The sequence below is a fragment of the Lontra canadensis genome, unplaced genomic scaffold, assembly GCF_010015895.1.
Source record: "Lontra canadensis isolate GAN:19392208 unplaced genomic scaffold, GSC_riverotter_1.0 scaffold49, whole genome shotgun sequence".
NCBI classification, from domain to species: Eukaryota; Metazoa; Chordata; class Mammalia; order Carnivora; family Mustelidae; genus Lontra; species Lontra canadensis.
Window position 1 is genome coordinate 2885737 of NW_022631043.1, and position 21460 is coordinate 2907196.

The following is a 21460-nucleotide window of genomic DNA, read 5'->3' on the forward strand; positions in this document are numbered from 1 at the left end:
TCGAGGCTGGTGATGGTACCCAAATCGGTGTTCCATTCTGCTTACCCCGGGAACAGAAGTGCTGGTTCTTCATGGCTCCTTCTCCACCTTAAAGTTCCTGAATCGTTTCCAAGTGCTCTTGTACTAAGGGGCTGGTGAGGCCCTCTGTATGATCTGGCCCTGTCCTACCTTTTCAGCTTCAAGTTCGTCCCCTGGCTCCTTGTTTGGCTCTTCTGTCTCTGTTCTGGGAGCTTCTGGGCACATGCTTCCTACCACAGGGCCTTTGTTCATGCTCTTCCCTCTACCCAAGACACCAGCTTGTCCTTCAAAGAACAGCTCAACCATTATGCTTTCAAGGATGCCTCTCCTGACCTCCAAAACTAACTTGGGCCTCCCCCCATCTTGTCTCCTTAATAACCTATATTCCTGCATAAAACAAAGTGGTTTTAGTTGAAGTTCCTTAGTTAATTGTCTAGTCCTCTAGGCTGTCTTCTCTGCTCAGCGAGCAGCTCTAGGAGGGCCTCAGTCTGGTCTCTGTGTCAAAATGAGCTCTGCCCAGAGGAGGGGTTATTCAGTGTCTGTGGAATGGATGGATGAATGCATCAGTCAGCTCCTAGTCCGTGAAGATGCTCCGTCAGGTGTGAGCCCGGCAAAGATCGGCTGGGAGCACCGGGGCATGGGTTGTGCGTTTTCTAACTCAGCAAGCATTCTCTGAGAACTAGCCACACCCCAGGCCTGTGTCGGACCCTGACATCCTCCCCAGCTCTCCGCACCTACATCCCTTGAGAGTGACTACAAGGAAGAGGAGTTTCGAGAAGTCACCTTCGCTCAGAACCTGGCTTTCTCTCCTGCAGAGACCAGAATCCCCGTCCACCAACCCTTACATGAGACGGCTTTGCAGACATCTTTCCAGTGTGGCTTTCTACTCTACAGATGCTGGGAGGGTGTTGTTCTCCATCACCGGGCCCCATGCTCGTTTAGGGGGTACACAAGGGAGAGCAAAGTCTAGCTTCCAATTCCCACTTTGTGCCCTTTTTTTCTTTGGCTAAATGCATCCTACTCCCCATCTGTATAGCACAGACATGACAACAGGGAGCTCCATCTTGAAGAGAAAAGGCAGTCGAGCAAGATGGAGAGAAGGAAGGAAGCACGGCTGGCACAAATGTGGTGGGAAGGTCTGACGGAAACCCAGGGTGGGCACAGACGGCTGCGGAGGCTGCTCCGAGCGGGGCTTCTGGAGCCGTGGACCTGGGCTCGGGGCACTCGGAGTCCTTCTGAGAAGGGATTTCTATACGGTTCCAAATTGGTTTTTATGGCAAAACACTGGGAACAAAATCAGTCCCAGAGGTTTCAAGAAAGAATGGTCTCCTCGTAGTTTCTCATGCTTTAAAATGCAGATGCAGACGTGCAGACATGTGGAGTTTTAATGCACAGGTTAGCTTGGTTCCTAACAGGAAGGGGGTCACTTTCAGCATTGACTTTTTTTCTCGCATGTGTGACATCTGTCTAGTGGGCATTTTACATGCCTGGCCTAATTTATTTCTCACTACAGTGAAGCGGGGTGAGCAAGGTGTTCCTCTCCTCATTTATCCGGTGTGACATATGAGACTCGGAATGAGACTATAATGCGTCCACCCTCACACGCCCTCCGTAGGAGGCAGAGGTTGGCCCCAAACCCAGGTCCTCTGGCCTCACACCCTTCGTGTTTCCCACTGTGATCTTGTTACCTGCTGCTTTATTTCTGGAAAGGATTTGATCAAGCCACTTCAGTTTCCTTTAGATGTTCTTTGATAATGGTGATTACCCCCCCACCCCATGATAATACCTTTTTCTTAAGCTATGTATGCATATGCTTGTGCTTATACATATGCCCTCAGGAAAAGTCTTACTCTCTGTCCTTTTATTGAAATATAGAGAGAGAACTAGAGATGCAGGTTTGTGGTTCGATGCTGCAGAGACCTAACTATATATATGAATCCAGCTGGGTTTATCTGGTGTATACATGTCAAACATGCACATGTATGATGTTATTTCGGAGGTGTATGAAAAAAAGTGCTTTTGAACAAAAACAGTCCCTGGTTTGACTCACTGATGAAAGAAGAAGAAGGAAAGGAAATGCCACATCTACCGTGGCTGCAAAGTGTGTGTCTGTGCGGACAGGTGGGGAAGGCTGCGTCTGTCCCGTGGGGGCGGTGACTGAGGGCATCCCTCAGTCCTGCAGGCGGGGAAGCACTGAGGGATGGACACTGCTCCTGGCACCTGCATGTGAGCTGGGTGATATCCCAGCTTTGAGAAGGACTTGGAGCAATGCGGTCCGCTTCCAGCTTGGACCTGTGAACCGAGAATCACAAAAGGAGGGCCAGTCTTAGCTCACAGGTTCGACAGCCAAACCAAGGGTCCCAGAGGGTGTGCGGGTCCGGAACCAGGAACCCAGACGCCTCCTCACTTCCCTTCCTGGCTTTCTGGCCAGAAAGCTTCCACCTCCTCCAATGCAGAGGTCTGTACCTTGTCTTCCTCAGGCAGGTCCCTGCCCCCAGAGCAGGACGTGGCCCCACCGTGGCCAGGTGCCTTGGGGTGAGGGTGCGGCCAGCCGGTGGTAAACAACTCTGGGGACAGGGCCTCTTCTCTGTGCGGGTCTCTGTCCAGACCCTTAGCAGCAAGCTTGTGTCCTGTTAACCCGCAGAGCCTGGCTGTCCTTGGCTACACCATGAGAATCAGAACACCTTCTTCGTGACTCCTGGGAGGAACAGCATTCATTCTGAGCATGGAGGGGAAGGGCAGGCACAGGACGGTCTGGGCAGAGCTGCAGGGGGCTGAACTCCCCCTCATGAGGGGCTGGCCCCCCACACTGGGTAGGAGTGCAAGGCTCTGCTCTGTGAAGACAGGAGGGTGTCCCAGAGGGCAGGGCAGGGCAGGGGATCAAGCAGGATGAGATGGAGCCGTTGGGCATCCCCGAGAAGGAGCCAGCAGGGAGAGGTGAAGACAGGTGCACTCAGCTGCATTTGGCCTGGGAAGGGGGACTAAGGGTGGCGACTTAGCGTCTGCCATCGATTTTGTCAGACGGACATATGTGCCACAGGGGAGTAGACTTGAAGCCCGAGGCAGAGGGACAATGAAGCGGCCGCAGGAGGGGTCTGCAAATGGTCCTGTTGAGGCCCTGATCGAAGGAGGGGGCAGTAAAGGCAGGAGAGAAGGTGGATTTGAGAGACGCTCAGGACATAAAACTGGCAGGACTTAGTGACCCACGGGGCACCTGGGCTTTCCTTGTAGTCCCCGCTCTCCTCGCTCAGCCCGCTGTCCTCCATCTCTGTCCCCCTCCAGGGATGTGTTCCCGCAGGGTTTGCCTGATGAGTATGCCTTCGTCACCACCTTCCGCTTCCGGAAAACATCTCGGAAAGAAGACTGGTATATCTGGCAGGTCATCGACCAGTACGGGATCCCGCAGGTAGGTAGGGGCAGCGCTGGGTCTCGGGGGCCAGAAGCTTCCTGTGTCCTTCTTGTGAGGCCGGTGGCACCTGCCCTGTTTTCTCCAGGGCCCTCTGTCTGGGCCCAGGAGATCAGCCATTGGTGGTGAAGCCCCAGGGACGCTGTGGGCTATGTGGCTTCTTCCCCCGAGGACAGTCTGGTGCCCGGTGCTCTGCTGGGTTGGGGACCAACTTCCTTCCACCCCAGGGACACTCAGCCTTTCCAGGAGGGGTGGCCAGGTCCATTGTCCAGTGGCCTCTACTCTGGTGGCATCTTGAGGGGCACAAATCCATGACGTAGCAGAAGAAACTCGCTCAGGGTTGGCCAGACCTGTGCTCCATCGTGCGCCTGCCCCTTTCTTGGTGTGGCCCTAAGACCTGTGGGCTTAGCCTCCTGAGTCCTGACGTTCCCGACTATCCATGGAAACAGAAGGGCTGCCGTGGATGGGTGGGGACGGTGGGGTGAACCGTGTCTTGAGTGCATCTGGAAAATGCCTCAGACGTGACACGGTTGTGTTACACGTGATGTCCTTTGTTCATAGTCTGGGAAGCTCTGACCTGTCTGCGGCCCCTCAGGCATGTCCCCACAAGGGGAGAGCAACCCCTCAGCAGCCCGCAGCCCAGGGGGAAAGCGGGTCTCGGATCAGAGCCAGCGGCCCCACGTGTTGGTCTGAGTTGCAGGCGACCCTGCTTTCTGCGTCCTGCCAAATCCCCATCCCCGGTTCTCAGGGTTTGGGGCTCCTCCTGTCTTTGTCATCAGCCGTCTCGCCTTTGGAAGACATGGCTCACCTTCAGCTGAGGGATACGGACTCCGTTCACTGGAGGCCAAAATGAGAATGTGCTCGAGCGATCGGGCCGCGGCGACCACACGCATGGGCTACGGCCAGGGGACGGCGCCCTCCGTACAGTGAGCCGTGCACCCCCGTGAGAGCCGGACTTGGGGGCTGCGCTGGCACGTCCCCACGGCCCCGCTCTGCTCCGTCGGGGCGAGGAGTGGTCCTGAGGACCTCACACATCAGAGCGCATCGGTCCCCTTCCCAGCCTGTTGGCTTCTTGCAAGGCGGGGGGGTTGGTGGGGGCTGAGTACATGATGTGAGGCTTCTGCCTGCACGCTCACGAGTGAGAAGGAAAAGAGGGATTTGAACACGGGGGTCCGGCTCCAAGTCTGCGTATTAACCACTGTGCTCAGCTGCCTCCCATCCCCCACCGTTAGTCCCGTTGAATGATTTTTCCATAGCGCCCCTGCTCTGACTGAGACGCAGTCTGGCTACCGAGTGCCCTGATTTCCTGAGTGTGGGTGTCTGGATGGGACGGACGAGGTTCCTCTCCAAGGGCCGTTTTCCTGGAGGGAACGCAAGCCATCCACCTCCATCCGCAGGCACGCGGGTCTGCCTTCTCTAGTTTCTTGGGGGCTGGGCGATGGGACTGGGCGCCTGCCATGCATTCTTGTGGGTGAGCCCTCACCCCCTCGTCTGGGTTCTCTCCCCTCATGGCATTTGCAGAGCTGTATGATTTGCCGTCTACCATGTCTGCATCTTCCCCTCCTCCTGGGAACGGGCCGTGGGCCGGGATGCGACAGAACCAGGCAGAGACGGCCCACCCGGGGCGGGGGTGGCATGAGGCTCATGTTCAAAGAGGCTCCTGGACATTGGTGGAACGCTCTTCCTTGGCCTTTGATGGTGGCCACTTCCGTGCCCCGGGGGAGACACAGGGAAAAATGGAGAAAGGCCTGCCGGAAGGGACGTGGGCTCTCAGCTGCCCCCTGCAGTCTGTCAGACCTACTGACCTCGATCTTCACAATCATGATATTTAGTATTTACAGCCACACTCGAAAGCTGGCCTTCTCCCCAGTAGCATGAAGGGTCAGGAAGGAGGCAGGGTCGGCTGGAACAGAGGGTGTGGGGGCTGCTCCTCAGGGAGGGGGCTCGAGAGGTGGTGGGGGGCCGGTGGGGGGCCTTCTGCTGGAGACCAGGCTCTGGGAGACGGGCTGGCCCAGAAACAGGAGAACGAGTTCAGAGACTATCGTAGCAATCGAATCAAGAGATGGTGCTGACCTAGACCGGCAGTAACAGCAACCTGGGCAGAAATGATGAGATCCTGGACGTCTCTGAAACTAGAAGCAGCAGGACTTGCTGATGGAGCGGAGCCGGGAAGCACCTTCCTGAGGTCCCCAGCCTACTCCGGCACACACAGGACGGGGGCCTGCCGGGCGCTGTCCCCGGCTCTGCGTCCTCCTGGAAGAAGTGCACGTCTGAACGGAAAGCCGTGTCCTCATGGAGCTCCCTCAGTGGTTCAGGGACATGGGCCTCAAACAGGGGAAAGTGTGTTTTTTAGAAACAGAAGACCGTGTTTCATAACAGAAGTATGAGGGTGCGTTAGAAGCGTACTAGGTTATTGGCCAGGGTTCACGGCTTTCTGTACTTACCCACACCAGGCATACCCCAGCAGGCAGTGCACGTGAAAACAAATCCTAGCGCCACCCCAGCCCCGGTTGTACTGAGGTCACGGGGGGCCAGAAAGAGAAATCAGAACGCCTGGTCAGTGTCGTAAACCCTGTGGCTGATTCCTGGCGGTGCATGGAGCACCTTCCTTGACCTGAGGGCTCTCATCCATTCACTCATTCATTCACTCAGTGCCTTTTTGGGGGTCGGCACCATGAGCTGGGTGAGGTCCTCGCCCCGGAGAGAGGGAACGAGTGGGATGAAGTCCCGCTTACGAGGATGGGGCAGGGCAGGGAAAACAGGTGAAGGGAAGAGATGATCCAGGACCGGGCGCTAGGAGAAAAGTAAATGAAACGAGTGTGGGGACGTGAGAGCAAGTGAGCAGGCTGGGGTCCAGGCGTGTGTGCCAGAGAAGCCTTGCCCCGCGGGGATGACTTTGAATTTATGTGCTTAGTTTGTTATAGCTAATGCTTGGAGCAGCACCAGAATCTAATAAAGACGGCGCCAGTGTTTTACATACATGCTAACTGACTTAATCCCCGTAATGATTCTGTGCTGCAGGTGCTGTCATTAGTGCCCTTTTATAAAGAGCAAAAGAGTCCAGAGAGGTGAAACAACTTGCCCAAGGACACGCAGCTCAAAAGTGGCTGCCAGTTTGGGTGTAGACAGGCGGCAGACAGCCCCCGTTTTTGAAGAATGTTTTAAGAACATAGCTAGGATTATGGTTGCTGATGCGGTTAAGAGTCAGGGGTAAAGAACCCAGCAAAGGATATCGAGGTATCTTGGGATAAGCGATGGCAGGAAGCTATTACCACCAGAGGCCTGGGTGGCCAGGACAGGGGTGGTTGGTGGTTACTGGAGACCATGAGTCTGGAGCCATGGAGGACAGAGAGTCCCCAAAGGGCCAGGGTGTGTGGAGGGATACAACCACCGGGAACCACAGGGAAGCAGGGAGGGGCAGGGAGAATCAGCCCCCAGACCCTGTCTTCCTGCCTATGGTCTCCATCCGTGGACTTCCCAGGGGCCACGAGGATGAGACACCGAAGGGCACAGGAGGCCAGGCAGAGCCCTTGAAGTTCAGACTCTGGGGGCGGGGAGCTGGGCAGGGCACAGAAGGTATTTGGTGAGTACTGAGTAAGGGAGGGAGAAACGAGCACGTGGATGGGAAAGTGTCCAAACATTCTTTCATTCAAAGAAAAACAAAAGTAAAACTTTCTTCCAGAGTGGCCCAGGCATTTTGCAAAGGGCAGGGGTTCCTCCAGGGAACAAGACCCGTGAATCCCTGCCACCAAGAAGCCTCAAGGTCATCCTTGTGGTGGGAGAGAGTATGGGCTGCGACGGGGTCTCAGCCTGGTCCCTGGCGTCTGGCCAGACGTGGCCCGTTTTGGCAGCCTGGAGTCTTCAGTGACCCAGAGACCAGTGGGATTTCTCACTGGGCTTGAGACTCAAGCCTTTCTGTACCATTTGCGGTGCAGACTCGCAGAAGTGCCCCTACTGCATTGTCCCCCAGACATGGGCTGTGTGTGACCCTGCATGTGTCTGAGCCCAGTCATCCCATCTAGTTCAGGTGCTTGGAACAGCCTGTGGGGTCGGGGTTATTAGCACCAAGGCTGAGGAGGGAACTAAGGTTTTATCCAAGGCTGACAAGTGGGGAGGGTCACGGCTGGGATGTGACTCGTGATTCCACAACCCACCCGCCCCGCACTCTCCTGCCTTGGTCTCATGCAGCTCAGGGAGTCTGTGGTGCTCTGCTCCCCAGGTCTCCATCCGGCTGGACGGTGAGAACAAGGCAGTCGAGTATGACGCCGTGGGTGCTGTGACAGATGCCGTCAGGGTGGTCTTCCGAGGCCCCCGGGTCAGTGACCTCTTTGACCGGGACTGGCACAAGATTGCCCTGAGCATCCAGGCCCAGAACGTCTCCCTGTACGTCGACTGCGTGCTGGTGCAGACGCTGCCCATCGAGGAGAGGGAGAACATCGACATCCAGGGGAAGACGGTGATCGGCAAGCGCCTGTATGACAGTGTGCCCATCGATGTGAGTACCAGGTCCTGGGGTCACTGGGAGGAAGCCTTGGGAGTCAAGTGTCCGCAACTCCCCCTCATGGATCTGTACCACTTACCAAGACCTCACCTTGAACTGCCTTAGGAAGGGGAACCCTGATTCAGAAAACATATTGGAAGCCAGAGTCACCCTCCCTCATCCATGCAACCGGCCATCTATCGCATACATTGAGCACCTGCTGTATGCCAGGGACTGTGCTCAGCAATGGCGACATAGATTTCCATACGTACTTGCAGGTAGAGAGGTATTTAAATTCTGTACATTTAAATAGAGGTATTTTTCTTTTTTCTCTGATTGTAGAAAATTTGGCAAATATAGAAATTATAAGCGAAATACATTTTAAGAATTATCCTGAGTGCACCGCCTAGACATAACAGCCCATGATAACTCAGTGTTGCCCCGGTGGTCCTTCTGTTGTCACACCATCCACACTCCTCCTTCCTGCTCTCCTGTCCTCCTTTTTCCTTCTTGCATCCACGTGACGCCCATGCACAGGAGGCCGCCTTACCTGCCATGACCGGAGGGTCCCACTTCCCCAGAAATAACCGGAGCGTGATTTGGGATAGCTCTTCCCAAAACCGTTTCTTATGCTCATGCAAGTCCGTTATCGAATACAGTGGGGCTGAATGCGTGCTCAGTTTCGCAGAGTTTCTGTAAATGATATACGATATTCTAAATCTTGCTTTTTGATTTTTTTGCCCAAGATTCTGTGTCAAAGCTTGTTATACCTTCTTCTAGCTGCTTCATCATATTATTACGCATTCTGTTTCTTGGTCCTCCAGTTAGTGGGCACGTAGACTGTTTCTGATGTTTCCCGTCATTGTCAGCAAGCCTGGGGTCTTGAACATGCTGGCATGGCTCCAAGGTGGTTTTCCCCACGAGGAGCGTGGACCACACCTGCCTGCTGGGCTTGAGGTGTGGACCAGCTGAGACAGTTTCCCTGGGCCCCACGGCCTCGTGTTCAATGATTAATTACATCGTGGCGTAAACAATTGTTGACTTTCCCACATACTTCAGATTTCTTAGCAAACTGACGGAATGTTTCTATGCCTACTGGCAATGTACGAAAGCTCTATTTTCTTAAACCCTCCCCAATGTATTGATATATTTTCTTTTTAAATATTCCTTTCTTTTTGGTTTTGTTTTACCAATCAGACGGCAAATGGCCGATGGTATTTTATTGCTGTTTCCACCTGCATCTCCCTGCTTCTACTGTGGACAGCAGTCCTGTGTGTTTGTTGATCGACTGTTTGACTTCCCCTTCGGTGACTGACAGCCCACAGCATTTGTCTGTGTTTAGGGTTATTTTGTGTATTTTTCCCCTAATGATTTCAATATTTTATACATATATGTATATATACACATATATACATATTCATACATATATACATATATATACACATAAATACATGTATTCTGAATGCTAATTGCCAGTTTAGTGTATGTTATAAATATTGTCTCCTGACCTGTCAAGCACAAACCATAAGCTTAAAAAAAAGGAGTAAGCATGAATACCTGATAATTCAAGAAATGGTGATGCGGCCAAAAAAACAAAACCAAAACCAAAAACACCATGAACTAAGTTCTGGAGTCTTCTGTAACTTGTGCTGTTAGCTAAAGGATAGTCCGTAAACATTGCCAGTACCTGCAGATGCCTCACAAGGAAGGCCAGGAAGGGGTGACTGAGGGGGTAGGCAGGGGCGATGGGGCCAAGGGAGGAAGGCAACACCCACGAGCTGTGCCCATGTGCGCCCCCCTCCAGCCCAAATGAGTGGCCCCGCGGTGGTCACGGTCATGGTCACGGTCACGGTCACACACGGATGTGTCCTCTGGTTTTGCCTGCTTGCTTGCATAACCTCTGCAATGGAAACCGGGCTGTGCTTCCGTGTGTCGCTGCTGAGAAGGTGACATCAGACATGGGACCACATCAAACAAAGGAAATCGTTAAATCAAGTAAAGCCATAAAAATCACTACTCAGATTGCCGCCAATTCTAGCGATTTGAGCATCACCCTGTGCCCGGGAATGTCTTCGGTGCCCCCAGGCCATTTCCAATCCAGTGTGTCCCGCGATCTCAGGAAGCAGACGCGATGGACACCCTCGGTTCACAGACAGACAGCAGGACACTCCCTGAGAAATTCAGTGGTTCTTCTAGGGTTGGAACCGAACATGGCAGGGTTGGGATTTCTGCTCAAACAGCCCATCCTCAACGCCCATGTGCAGACCAGGCCTTGACTAAGAGAACAGTCAGGGGCTACTGAAGACAGAACTGAGCCAGGTTGGTGACACAGAGGACGGTGATGACAGTTCCCATTAGCATGTGTATTCGCGTCACCAGCACAGCCCCTCTGCATCCCCTGAGAGCCAGGGAGGGGCTTTCCTCCCCCCTTAGCTGGGGAGACTCCAGCTCAGAGACAGTAACTGGTCTGCTTCAGCCCCAACTCCTTGCCTGTCTGGAGCCGGGGGGGGGGGGGGGGCGGGGGCTAGGAGCCAGGCCTTTCTGTGCACGGGGGTGGCCTGCGGGAACAGTTGGGACAGGGCAGGGGGGCTTGGGGCTGCACCTGAGATGCTCTCTGGGGCTGCAGGGAGCAGGTGGATGGGAAAGTGAAGAAGGGTGGGCTGTTACGGAGCCACAAGAGGTCCAAGGTCTGGGGGCCTCCTCAGGGACAGTGAGGTTCCTGGTGCCTCCTGCTGGTAGCGGCGGGGCGGGGGGGCTGTGTAAGAGAAATGACCGGGCAAGCTGATGGGCACATGGGCCCGGGGACAGAGTCAGGGTGCTACTGAGTTGGGGGAGAACTAAGGATCGGAGTTGGATGGGAAGGGGTGATTCTGTCACCAGAGAAGGGTCACTGAGCTGCATCTGGTGGACCCTGGAGGGAAGCCGGGCCAGGGAAAACCACCCGGGGTCAGAGAAGACCACCCAGGTCTCAGGGGTATGACCTGAGCAGAGGTCTCCAGGTGGAATGGGAGCCAGAGGGACATCAGCAGGTGTCCTCCCTGGCTTGGTGGAGGGAGGAGAAGAGAGGCAGGAGCAGGCTGGCAGGGAACAGGAGGGTTTCAGGGGGTTGGAAAGGGGCCCCTCAGCCCTCAGACCCTCTCACCCAACCTGGGAGCACCTGTGCCAGGCTCTGGGTGTCTGTGCTCTGTCCCTGGCCCTGCTCCTCTGCCTCTTTTTTTCCCATCCCTGTCCCTGCAGCCTTGCCAGACGGGCCAGCTGCTGAGTGTGTGCGCTCGCTGATGCAGAAAGCAGGATCCTCTCTTTCAAATGGGCCTTCTTCAAAGGCACAATGGTGCATTTTGTCATTCTCTCCTCCGTCTGTGGGCTGGTGTCTTACAGGAAATAGAACAGACAGATGAATGGAATGGTGAAGTGTTCGTAGCAAGCCAAGTCAGGGAGGCGGGGAGTCATGCCTCCCAGAGTGTGTCACACAGCCAGGAGTATGAGGTCAAGCAGCTGACCACCTGCCCGGCCAGCTTGCTGGGCCACTCCAAGTGCAGCACAGGTCAGCCCGAGAAGGGCAGGGGCGGTACAAGACCATGGGCACTTAACATCAGTGTTTAGTAAAACAAGCATCCCTCCAGCTCAAGTTCCCTTAAAAAAATGTTTGTGCCCTCACACATGCCTCCATCCAACCCTTAATTCTGTGCTCTGGGCTTTCGCTGTGTGCCAGAAATGGTGTTGGGGCTCCCGTGGTGTTGGGGCTCCTATGGAAGACAAGAGGCAAGGGACCCCTGCCTGCAGAGTTCACGTGCTAGTAGGGAAGCAGATTTTAAAAGTAAACTAAGAAACAAGGATGCTTTGTGGTCTGCACGCCACCGACATGCAGGGTCGCGTGTAGAGTGACCAGTGGCGGGGCCGGCACTCACGTGGTGGTTATGGGGTTGGGACATGAGAGCAGCCAGGACAGTTTTGGGGAGTGACTCAGAGCTTGCTGGTTTTTTGGGGACTTTCCTGGAGGAGAAACACACATGTGTAGGCGTGGCAGTGGGACTCTGCGAGGTCCGAAGCTGTAGAAGAGTGAAGAGAAGCACGGCTGGGAAGGCAGGCAGAGGCAGGTCCTGGAGAGCTCGGCTGTGCTAGAGGAGACGTGTGCTTTATCGGCAAACCGTGTGCGTGTGTGCATGTGCACGTGCGTGTGTGCGCGTGTGTGTTGTGTGTTGTGTGTGCGTGCAGATGTGTGCACGTGTGTGAATGTGTATACTGTATGGATTGTGTGTGCAGATGTGCAAACACGTGCATGTGTGTGAGTGTATCGTGAGGGTTTGTGCACAGATGTGGTGTACATGCATGTGTGTATCGTGTGGGTCTGTGTGTAGGTATGTGTGTGCCTATGCATGAGTGTGCATTGTGTGTGGAAAGGTGTGTATGCGTGTGTGTATGCATACACGTGTGAGTGTCGGACACCAAAGCCCTTGTAAGTTACACTAAGGGCCTGTGGCATTCAAGCAGGTAATAGAGACACATTTTTACATTACAAAGTTGACATAAGCAACCATGTGGAGAAGTCTAGAGGGTTGAAAGTGGGGTCCTTTTTGGAGGCTTTTGGGGCCTGACATGAGAGCACCCAGGAAGGGGGTCCAAGTAAATACAGTGGCAGTGCCCCATGGGGGGCGGTGCCCGGTGGATCCAGGGAGACTCTAGCTCCAGCTCCGTCCTTGCCGGCCCACCTGTAGGATCCAACCTCCTTGCTCTTGGTCTGTCCCTACTAGAAGGGGATGTGTAAGCAGGTGACACGTAGGCTCCCCTGAAGCTCAGCCTCGTGAGGGACCCCGAGGAGAAAGTGGGGCCCGATTCCTGTGCAGGCCTGCTGGAGGCATGGGGGCTTTGGGCTGCCGAGTCCCCCAGACTCACTCTGTCCTCATGTCCCTTCCAGTTTGACCTGCAGCGGATCGTGATTTACTGTGACTCCCGACACGCAGAACTGGAGACTTGCTGCGATATCCCCTTGGGCCCGGTGAGCAAACTCCTGCATGTGGAGGTGGGCAGGGAACGGGTCCTTGGCCTCCAGAGTGATGGAGCTCTCCAGGGCCTAGGAATGGGCATTCAGGGGTCAGGGGGTGCCCACCCTCAGGATGCGGTCTTAGGGGAGCCCAGTGACCATCTAGGGCTAGGGCTTCATTTCCTGGGCCCCCAGGGTGTGGGTTGGAGGTCATGCATGTCTCCCTAGGGGGTTGCCGTGTTCCCGACCTTAGTCGACACCGCCAGACTGCAGGCCAAGCAGGGGGGCCCAGCTCTAGGGAGGGGAGGCCGAGCTGGAAGCATGGCCCTGGGAGGGACAGACCATGCAGACCATGTTCAGTGGAGGGGAGGCCCCGGTGCACCGGGCTGGTTGAGAGGGGAGGAAGAGGCTTGCAGGCAGGACTGGAAAGTATGAGAAAAACGAGAGCTTTTCCCCTGACCCCGTGTGGGTCAGCCTCTCCCTGGGACCTCTCTGCGCTCGCCCCCTTGCAAGGCTCTCCCTCCCCAACTTCTTTAACAAACCCCAGTCCTAGGGCTGCTTGGAAGACGGCCTTAGTGACAGAGCTGTCTTCCCAGGCTGGAGAGATGATGTCCACATATGGTGCTCAGGGGCCCTGTGCCCAAGACACAGTGGTAGAAGCCCCTCGTGCTGGGGGTGTGGAGTCAGAGGGCCTGACAGTGGACTGAGGGAAGGAGAGGAGGTCAGAGGAGGGCCTGGAGAACAGAGGGAATGAAGACAGGGAAGTGGTGATAGGGAAATACATCGTTACCAAATGTGAGGCAGTGAGCGGTCCCATCGAATCCTCCTCACTACATCACGATGGACACACTCTTGTCCCCATTCTGTGGATCGTAACAGTGAGGCTCAGAAGGATTCATGGTTCCTGCAGCTGCTGAGAGGCCGGCCATGTGGCTGAGAGCAGGTGTTGGCCCAGGCCCCTGTGACTCCACGTCCTAGGAGCCCAGGACCTGCCCCTGGGCATGACCCGACCTCCCCTCCGCTCAAGCTCTGGTTTCTTGGGTTCCCGGTCCCCTTGCTGGCTGGGGAGCGGTGCTGGGTAGAAAACTAGGTTCTGCCCTTCTGACTCACTGCGATTTCATTCCAGTGCCGGGTGACTGTGCTGACGGAGCCTTCACTCCCGCCCCCACAGCCTCCCACCTCCGGCAGTGAACAAATTGGGTTTTTGAAGACCATCAACTGCTCCTGCCCAGCTGGCGAAAAGGTACCCTCTGTAGCCGACCCTCAGCCGCCAGCCCAGAACGCCCAAGCAGAGCAGGGCAGAGTGGTCAGTAGGTGCATCCGTGGAGGAGGGAATTTCCCATCATGTACCAGGATGGCCAGGGCAGGATGGCCCCAGGCCCTGGGGGACTCACAGGTCAGGGAACCTGTCTCATTCCTTGGACCTCTTGTTTCTTGATGTTCCAGCTCTGAGGAGGGGAACCCTCAACCCACTAATGTCTTCCTGGAGTGAATGTATCCCCAAGGTTTTCCTTACCTCTCCACTCAGGTGCGAGTCCTCAGAACAGATCTGGTTTATGAGCAGGACTCCGAGTAGGTGACATGAAGTGGAGTTGTGTGTACCTAGTGTCTAATGCACAGACCAGTGTTTCTACGAATACCACTGGCACCATCCACCAGCTGCATTTAATGTCTTGTGCAGTGCCCGAGGCCTTCATTGATTCTGTTTTCCTGTAGACCGGTGGCTTTTTTGATAAAGGAAAAAAAAAAAAAAAAAGAAGTCTTCTACTGTTTGAGCAGAACAATTTAACCAAACATACAAGGATGCTAAAAAGCAGAGCTGTGCTGGGGAGGAACCCTGGTGGGGTTCGGAGGTTCTGCTGGCCCCCGGAGCCCGCAGCCTTGCCCTGCAGCCTGCTGTATCTGCCCTCCCTGCTCAGGACCAGCATTCAGGAGGTGCTCAGTGACTCCGCAGTGGGCTGGGCAGACAGGAAGAAATGTGAAATCCCAGTGGAGTTCACTGGGATGGACACACTTCCAAAGCCCATGTCCTGGCAGGCAGGCTCCCTCCTTCCCCTCCCTCCCCTCCTTGTTCTCCTTCAACTTCCCTCCTTCCTCTCTGTCAGAAGAGCCAGACCTGGGGAGACAGGGAGCACCCAGAAATTCTCACTCAGGTGAAGCTGTCAAATGCTGGCCCAGCCTGCCGAAAGGACCCGGCCCAGCTTTGCCATGAACGGTCTCTTTCCGGGCAGGGAATAAAGGGGAGACACTTTGGCTTGGCACCCACAGGTTAGAATGGGAGATGTCAGGCAGGGAGCCAGGGTGAGCACCCAGGGCTGGACCTCTGGCCCTCCCCTGCCCCTGCGTTTCTATTAAGAACCCCAAAGGAGAAGGCTAATATGTTAGGAGGTTTGGGGGACTGGCTGCTGTGCAGGCAGACTGTGCTGGGGGAGGAGGTCAGAAGCAGTCCTGCCCCGTCCAGGCTTTTCTATCAGCCAGGCTGTGCCCCGGGTATGTCCAGCCAAGACTCTGGTGGCCTCTGGCATGGGGGAAAGGACCCCTGATAGGGAACTCTGGGCTCAAGGAGGTCTCTACCTACTGCTCCCACCCATCTTCCCACTCAAACACCCCCTGGCACTCCCCTCCCACCCCCGCCCCCAACACCCCACCCGTTGTGGTCCTGGAGGGTCTCCAGTTGTCTTTCTAGCACCATCTCTATCCACGTTGCTCCCCCAATTTCTAGGACACCAAGAGCTGCTGGCTGTCTTTGGGCATTTATGTAGGCAGCATCGGCCTGAACCCCTCCTTTATCCGCTCCTGCCTACTCTTCTCTCAGGATGTCCCCAGGGAAGGCTTTCCTGAGCACCTTGTTGTCTGTGTGATTTCCCTCCTCCCTCTCTCCAGCCCTCCTCCCTCCATCCCTCATTCCCCATGCAGCCATACACCTGCCGTTCCCAAGACCCCATGACCCATTCCTCTCCCCGTAACAGTGATCACATGGGACTAAAGATGTCTACCTATTTTTACTTCCATAAGGCGAGCTCCAGAAAACACAGGCATATTTTCAGCCACTGATGGTGTGTCGCCTGACATTGTTAAACAGTGGTTGAACTGATGGATACGGGGGCCAGGGCGTGAATGAGGATGCGAGGATGGTGGCGGGCAGCTGGGAGGGAGGGACAAAGCCACACACCCTCTCTCGCGGGCAGGACAAGGGCTCATTCTTCAAGACCATCAGTCGCCTTGCAAATCCTCAGCCTGTGGGGGGATAACCAACCACTGAAGGCAGAGGTGGGGGAGAATTAAATAGAGTCTTATTTCTTGTTTCTTTTGTTGTTCTTCTTTTAGGGCGAAAAGGGCTCTCATGGCCCCTTGGGACTCCCCGGCCCAAAGGTCAGTACAGGCGTGGCTCAGGGGCGCTTTGGGGCCCAGGTTAGCCCTTGCTGTGCTCTCCATGTGGAGACGAAGGCTCATGTTAGATGACCATCCTGTGGTGTTCGTTTTGAGCAAGTGGCATGAGGTCCGGAACCTGTGTTTCTGAGTTTGAAAACCTGAGCTAGACGGGGTTGGGTGAGGAAGTCCTGGCTTCCATCCCCTTTGCTCCAACGGGCTAAGCTCTCCGTGGTCAGCTAATCCTGTGTCAATCCCTTTAGGCCTCTGTATTCCAGAAACTTTGGGGCTTGGGCTTGTAAGAGTCTCTCTGTGTAGACTGCATGTAATGTTTCTTTAAGTTGCATGAAATTATTTTTTGCACAAATTTTCTGAACTCCCTCGTTGCTCAAAGCCAGGTGCCTCCTCAAGGGGCCCCCGTCCTCCATCATGCAGCTGCCTCTCTCTCTCCTCCCTCCCTCGGTTATTAGCATTTACAGAGCTGGACAGGGCTGTCCTCTCCCATCCTTACTTTGGTCTCAGAAAGCTGAGACCCAGGGAGATGCGAATCACCTGGGAACACGCAGGTGGGTGGAAGAGGTTGGCAGGATCCAGAAGCTGTTACCTGGTCTGGTGGTTGCAAGAGGGGCTGAGCGTGGTGGTGGAGACACCCGGAAATCCTCTCTCTCTCTCTCTCCCTCTCCCTTCTCCCTGCTCACCTACTGGGCTGGGTCGGGGAGTCTGGCACACACACACACACACACACACACACACACACACACACCCCTGATGGGCTCCTCTCCCCTGGTGCCAAAAGAGAGCAGCTCAGGGCAGTCCAAGGTGCCAAGTGGTCCTTGCAAGAAGGAGCACGGGGCTTTGTGCCTCACCGAGCACCCCTGGGCTGTAACCTCAGCTTCTCTGCTGTGAGAGGGAAGAAAGAGCAAAGGTGCCCAGGGGTTTGTGGAAGTGTAAGAATGTTTGTCGGAGGCAGTGGTTGGTTAAGGAAGGACCATACCGTGTTGTGGCTGGACAGGTCCAGGGTTGGGGCAAACTTCGCAGGGAGGACAAGGCAGGGGAGGGAATGCTAGGGAGGGACTCAGACTTAGCCACCTGGAGACCAGCCTGGCTTTCTCAGAGATGACTTGCAGTCCTCGCCCTTTATGCCCACAGGTCAGATTGTCCCAGTCTGAGGTTAAGGCTCCAGGGAAACAGCTGTGGCTCCCAGTGGCCCCATTTACCCAGATATAGCTCAGGTCGGGTCAACAGTCATGGTCTGGTGACTTCAGGTTCCAGGACCCATTCTGGAACAGGGACATTCTAGTGAAAGAGAAAGCCCTGTTCCCAGGGCTTGCATGCAGGTGGCAAGAGAAGAGTGACACAGAAGACTGGGATCCCTTGTGGGCACAGTCAGGGTGGAGGGGCCCAGGGGTCCAGCAGGGTGCATGGGAGCTGCTTGGGCTAAAGAAGGCAGGGGAAACATAAGACAGGCCAAGGGGAGGGGACACCCAAAGCCAACAAGCTGTTTGTTCTGAGGGTGTATAGGTAGGAGTAGACCCAGATGAAGTTGCGTACCGGGGAAGAGAAAAACAGACAAAATCGTGGCTCCCAGGGTGGGCACCCAAGCCTGTCTTGGACTGGCTCATGGCATAGTAGGAGGCTTCTCCAGTCCCACACTTGGCCTTTGGTGAATTTTCTTCCCTTGCAAACACTATTTTCTCCTCTGCCTTTCCTCCCTGGCTTCGTGGACAGTTGGGAGGGCCCAGGGCATACAAATGACATCATCAGGGGACTCTGGCTGACCTCTGGCAGCTTTCAAAGCACTTTAGTGCTTTCAGTCTTCTGTGTGCTCGTGAGAGCAGGCCCATTTCACAGAGGAAGAGCCCAAGGCCTAGAGAGTCATGGCGCTCTCACAATGAGCAGCAGAGCGGGGGTTTGAACCCTGGGGCGTCTCGCTCCCCATCTGGGCCGGGGACAAACACACTCACTTTCTCAGGATGTACTAAGTTGTGGGATTAAGAGGTTGGGGAAATGATTCAGATCCTTCCTCCTCCAGGGGTGGGAAGCGCGGCCTCATTCCGAGGTCGACAGGGACAAAATCAGCTGCTAGGGCATCGAGGGCCAAGTGGGCAGTGGGCAGCCTGAGCAGGGAAGTCATCAGGGGACCTGACCCAGTGCTGCCCTCTGGTTTGCACCCTGCAGGGAGACATGGGAGCCACTGGGCTGGTTGGAGCTCCTGGACCCAAGGGAGAAAAAGGTGACATGGTGAGTATGGGGCCGGTGTGGGGGATCCCTGACTTCCCCCAAGCGTGTGTGTCAGCTAGAATGCATGGAACACCTAGCAGGAGCCAGACACTGAGCCACACCCCAACCTCAGAATGGAGTCTAGGCTCCTCCCCATGGGCACGGGAGGCCCGCCAGAGGTGGCCCCAGCTGCAGCTCTAGCCCTGTCCTGCACTCCCCAACACCCACCCCTGGATTCTGGGCATCCCGATTGGCAGCTCGGAATCTCCAAACTGGCCACTTCTCACTGGCCACTGCCCATGCTCGTTGCCTCACCAGGAAGAATTACACTGTCTTTCCACACCTTATTCCCTCCTCTCCTCCCCTTTCTGGCTGGCTCCTATCTGCCCACATTGAGACTGAACCCTTGTGGTTCTCCAGGATATCCTTGTGACGCCAGGGAAATCAGCAGGGAACAGGGTCCCCTGTGATGGGCACAGGGACTGGAGAAGCAAACAAAACGTGCAACGTAGCCGTCACAGTGAGAGTCAAAGGATGAAGGGAAATCATTCTTAAGGGGGGGTGGTATTATGACAGCATGTCAGCAAATACAGAATATCAGTAAAGAGATAGAAATTTCTAAATAAAAAGACCCAAATGAAAATTCTAGAGCTTAAAATTATAACTGAAAGAAAAAAAGGGATTGAGGGGAGGCTCAGCAGTAGGTAGGAAGCAGCCTGCTGAGAGCAACAGCCCCGTTACCAGCAGACCAATACTGATTCTGTAATCCGAACACTAGAGAGAAGGAGTAAGGCAGGAAAATGAACAGAGCCTTGGAGTGCACCAGAATGCACCAGAATGCACCTAATGGGGACCCCAGGAGGAGAGAGGAAAGGGTCAGAAAGCATATTCAAAGAAATAATGGTGAAAGCAAAAATCCCAGATTTGGTAAAAAGCAGTAATCTACGCCTTCAGGAAGCTCGGTGAACTCTCACGCAGAGAGAGCCATTCTCAGAAAGATTGCAGCCCAAGCGCCAAAAGACAAAGAAACTTGAAAGCAGCAGGAGGGAAAAACAAGTCAACATGGACCAAGAAAGGCCAGTAAGATCTTTCGGCCACTGACAGTCGTGGGGGATGAAAGCGTCAGTGAAGCAGGATGACAGGCTCAAAGGCATTATCATGACCGTGTTCGAGGAGGCATTTAACAAGCAGGTGTAGTACCGGCGCGAGCACAGAGGAAAAGGGACCAGAACCAGGCCAGGAGGGTGTGTTTGTAAATCTCCCCGGAGGTAGTATAATTCCGAGGAGCTGAGGTGTGTGTGGGAAACCTGAGAGTGACCTCTACTGAAGTAGTTCAAAAGTATACTGTAGAAGTGCCATTAAGAGATTAAAATGTAGCACTAGAAAATACTTAGTGCAAATAAATAAATAAATAAATAAATAAATAAATGCCATGAAGGAGGGATGAGGAACAGCAAGACGGGAGGCAGAAATGGAAAGTTCGATGGCATCCAGGACACCAGCTCTATCGGTAATCATGCTGTACGTTCAGGCCAGACAGAAAAACAAGACCCGACTTTATCCTGTCTCCAGGAGACACACTTCAGATTCAAAGATGCAAACAGGTCGAAAGAAAAAGGATGGGAAATGCATATCCTGAAAATAGAAAGCCAAAAAATTGGGAGTGACTCGGCTGTTATCCGACAAAGTAGACTGTAAAACCCAACGTCAGCGGAAACAAAGAGTTTGTCTTACGATCAGTGTCAGTCTTTCAGAAATCAGGAAGTGTTATAAACACCTGTGTACCTCGCAAGCGTCCAAAATACGTGAAGCAGAAGGGACAGAATTGAAGAGAGAAATAGGTAAGTCAGTAATGACGAGAGGCCCGAGCCCTCGCTCTCATGATGGAAAGAGCAGCCAGGACGGTGCAGAAACTGGGACGTTCAGACGTCGCTGGTACAGAAGGGCACTGCTGCTTTGGGTAACTGTCTGGCTGTCCTTAAAAGGCTAAATGGAATTATCAGGTGACTCGGCAATCCACTTCTTAGATACGTATCCAAAAGAAACGAAGACGTAATCTCATGCAAACCCCGGATGCAAGTGTTCAGAGCAGCGTTATTCATAATAACCAGAAAGTGGAAAAACCTAAGTGCTCATGGCATGGTGAACAGATAAACAGGATGTGTGTTATATTCATGTGGTGGCATGTGATTCTGTGGGGATGGACTACTACTGATACAGGTCACAATGTGGATGAACCTTGAAGACGCTTTTCTGGGGAATCACTGGGTGTGAAGACAGCTCTAACAGCCCACACAGCATACGATTCCGTGTATATGAAATGTCTAGAGGAGGCAAATATATGGAGACAAAATAGATTAGTGTCTGCCTAGGGCAGGAGGTGGGGGGCATGGGGAGTGACCACGATTAAGTGCAGAGTTCTTGCTCAGCTGATGAAAACATCCCAAAGCCGACTAGGGCTTGTTGCACAACTCTGGAAATACACTCAGAACTATTATATTGTATAGGATTACATTGTATTACATCGTACAAAGTATTACATTGTATACTTAAGTAGTGAATGATACCGTAGGTGGATGATATTTTAGTAAAGCTCATAAGGGAAAAAATACAAGTTCCATAATATTGAATTGTCGGAAAAATTAAATGGGGTAATAGGCATGAGAATGAACACTCAGTAAAGAAGAGTTATCATCTCTTTTGGAAGCTCCTTGGAGGAGCTGATGAGAAAGCATGTGACCCTTTCAGACCCCAGGGTACTGCTGCCGTGTGACGTCGTGCATGGAGATGTTCTGTCCTAAACCTGTGCCTCCTCCTTTCATTTTCTAGGGAAGAGGGCCTTTTGTCCAAGGAGAGAAGGGTGAAAAGGTAAGTATTTCCCTTTTATCACTTCTCTGGGGGCTGTGCCGCTGGCTAGGGAGCAGGGTGGGGGTGGGGCCGAGCTGGGGAGTGGTGCTTCCTGGGAGAATCCAAGTGGAGAGAAGAG

The 21460-nt window shown here is 54.2% G+C and overlaps 1 protein-coding gene across 1 annotated transcript in view; it reads left to right on the forward strand.

The window, feature by feature from the left end:
• The window catches only part of COL22A1 (collagen type XXII alpha 1 chain), a 240256-nt gene that overhangs the window by 56486 nt on the left and 162310 nt on the right, over window positions 1–21460 (forward strand). The window contains exons 6-12 of the mRNA XM_032873482.1: window positions 3301–3424; window positions 7644–7919; window positions 12820–12900; window positions 14012–14128; window positions 16213–16257; window positions 18433–18495; window positions 21304–21342. Of these exons, the coding sequence (XP_032729373.1) occupies window positions 3301–3424; window positions 7644–7919; window positions 12820–12900; window positions 14012–14128; window positions 16213–16257; window positions 18433–18495; window positions 21304–21342 (745 nt within the window). The remainder of the gene's footprint in view (window positions 1–3300; window positions 3425–7643; window positions 7920–12819; window positions 12901–14011; window positions 14129–16212; window positions 16258–18432; window positions 18496–21303; window positions 21343–21460) is intronic.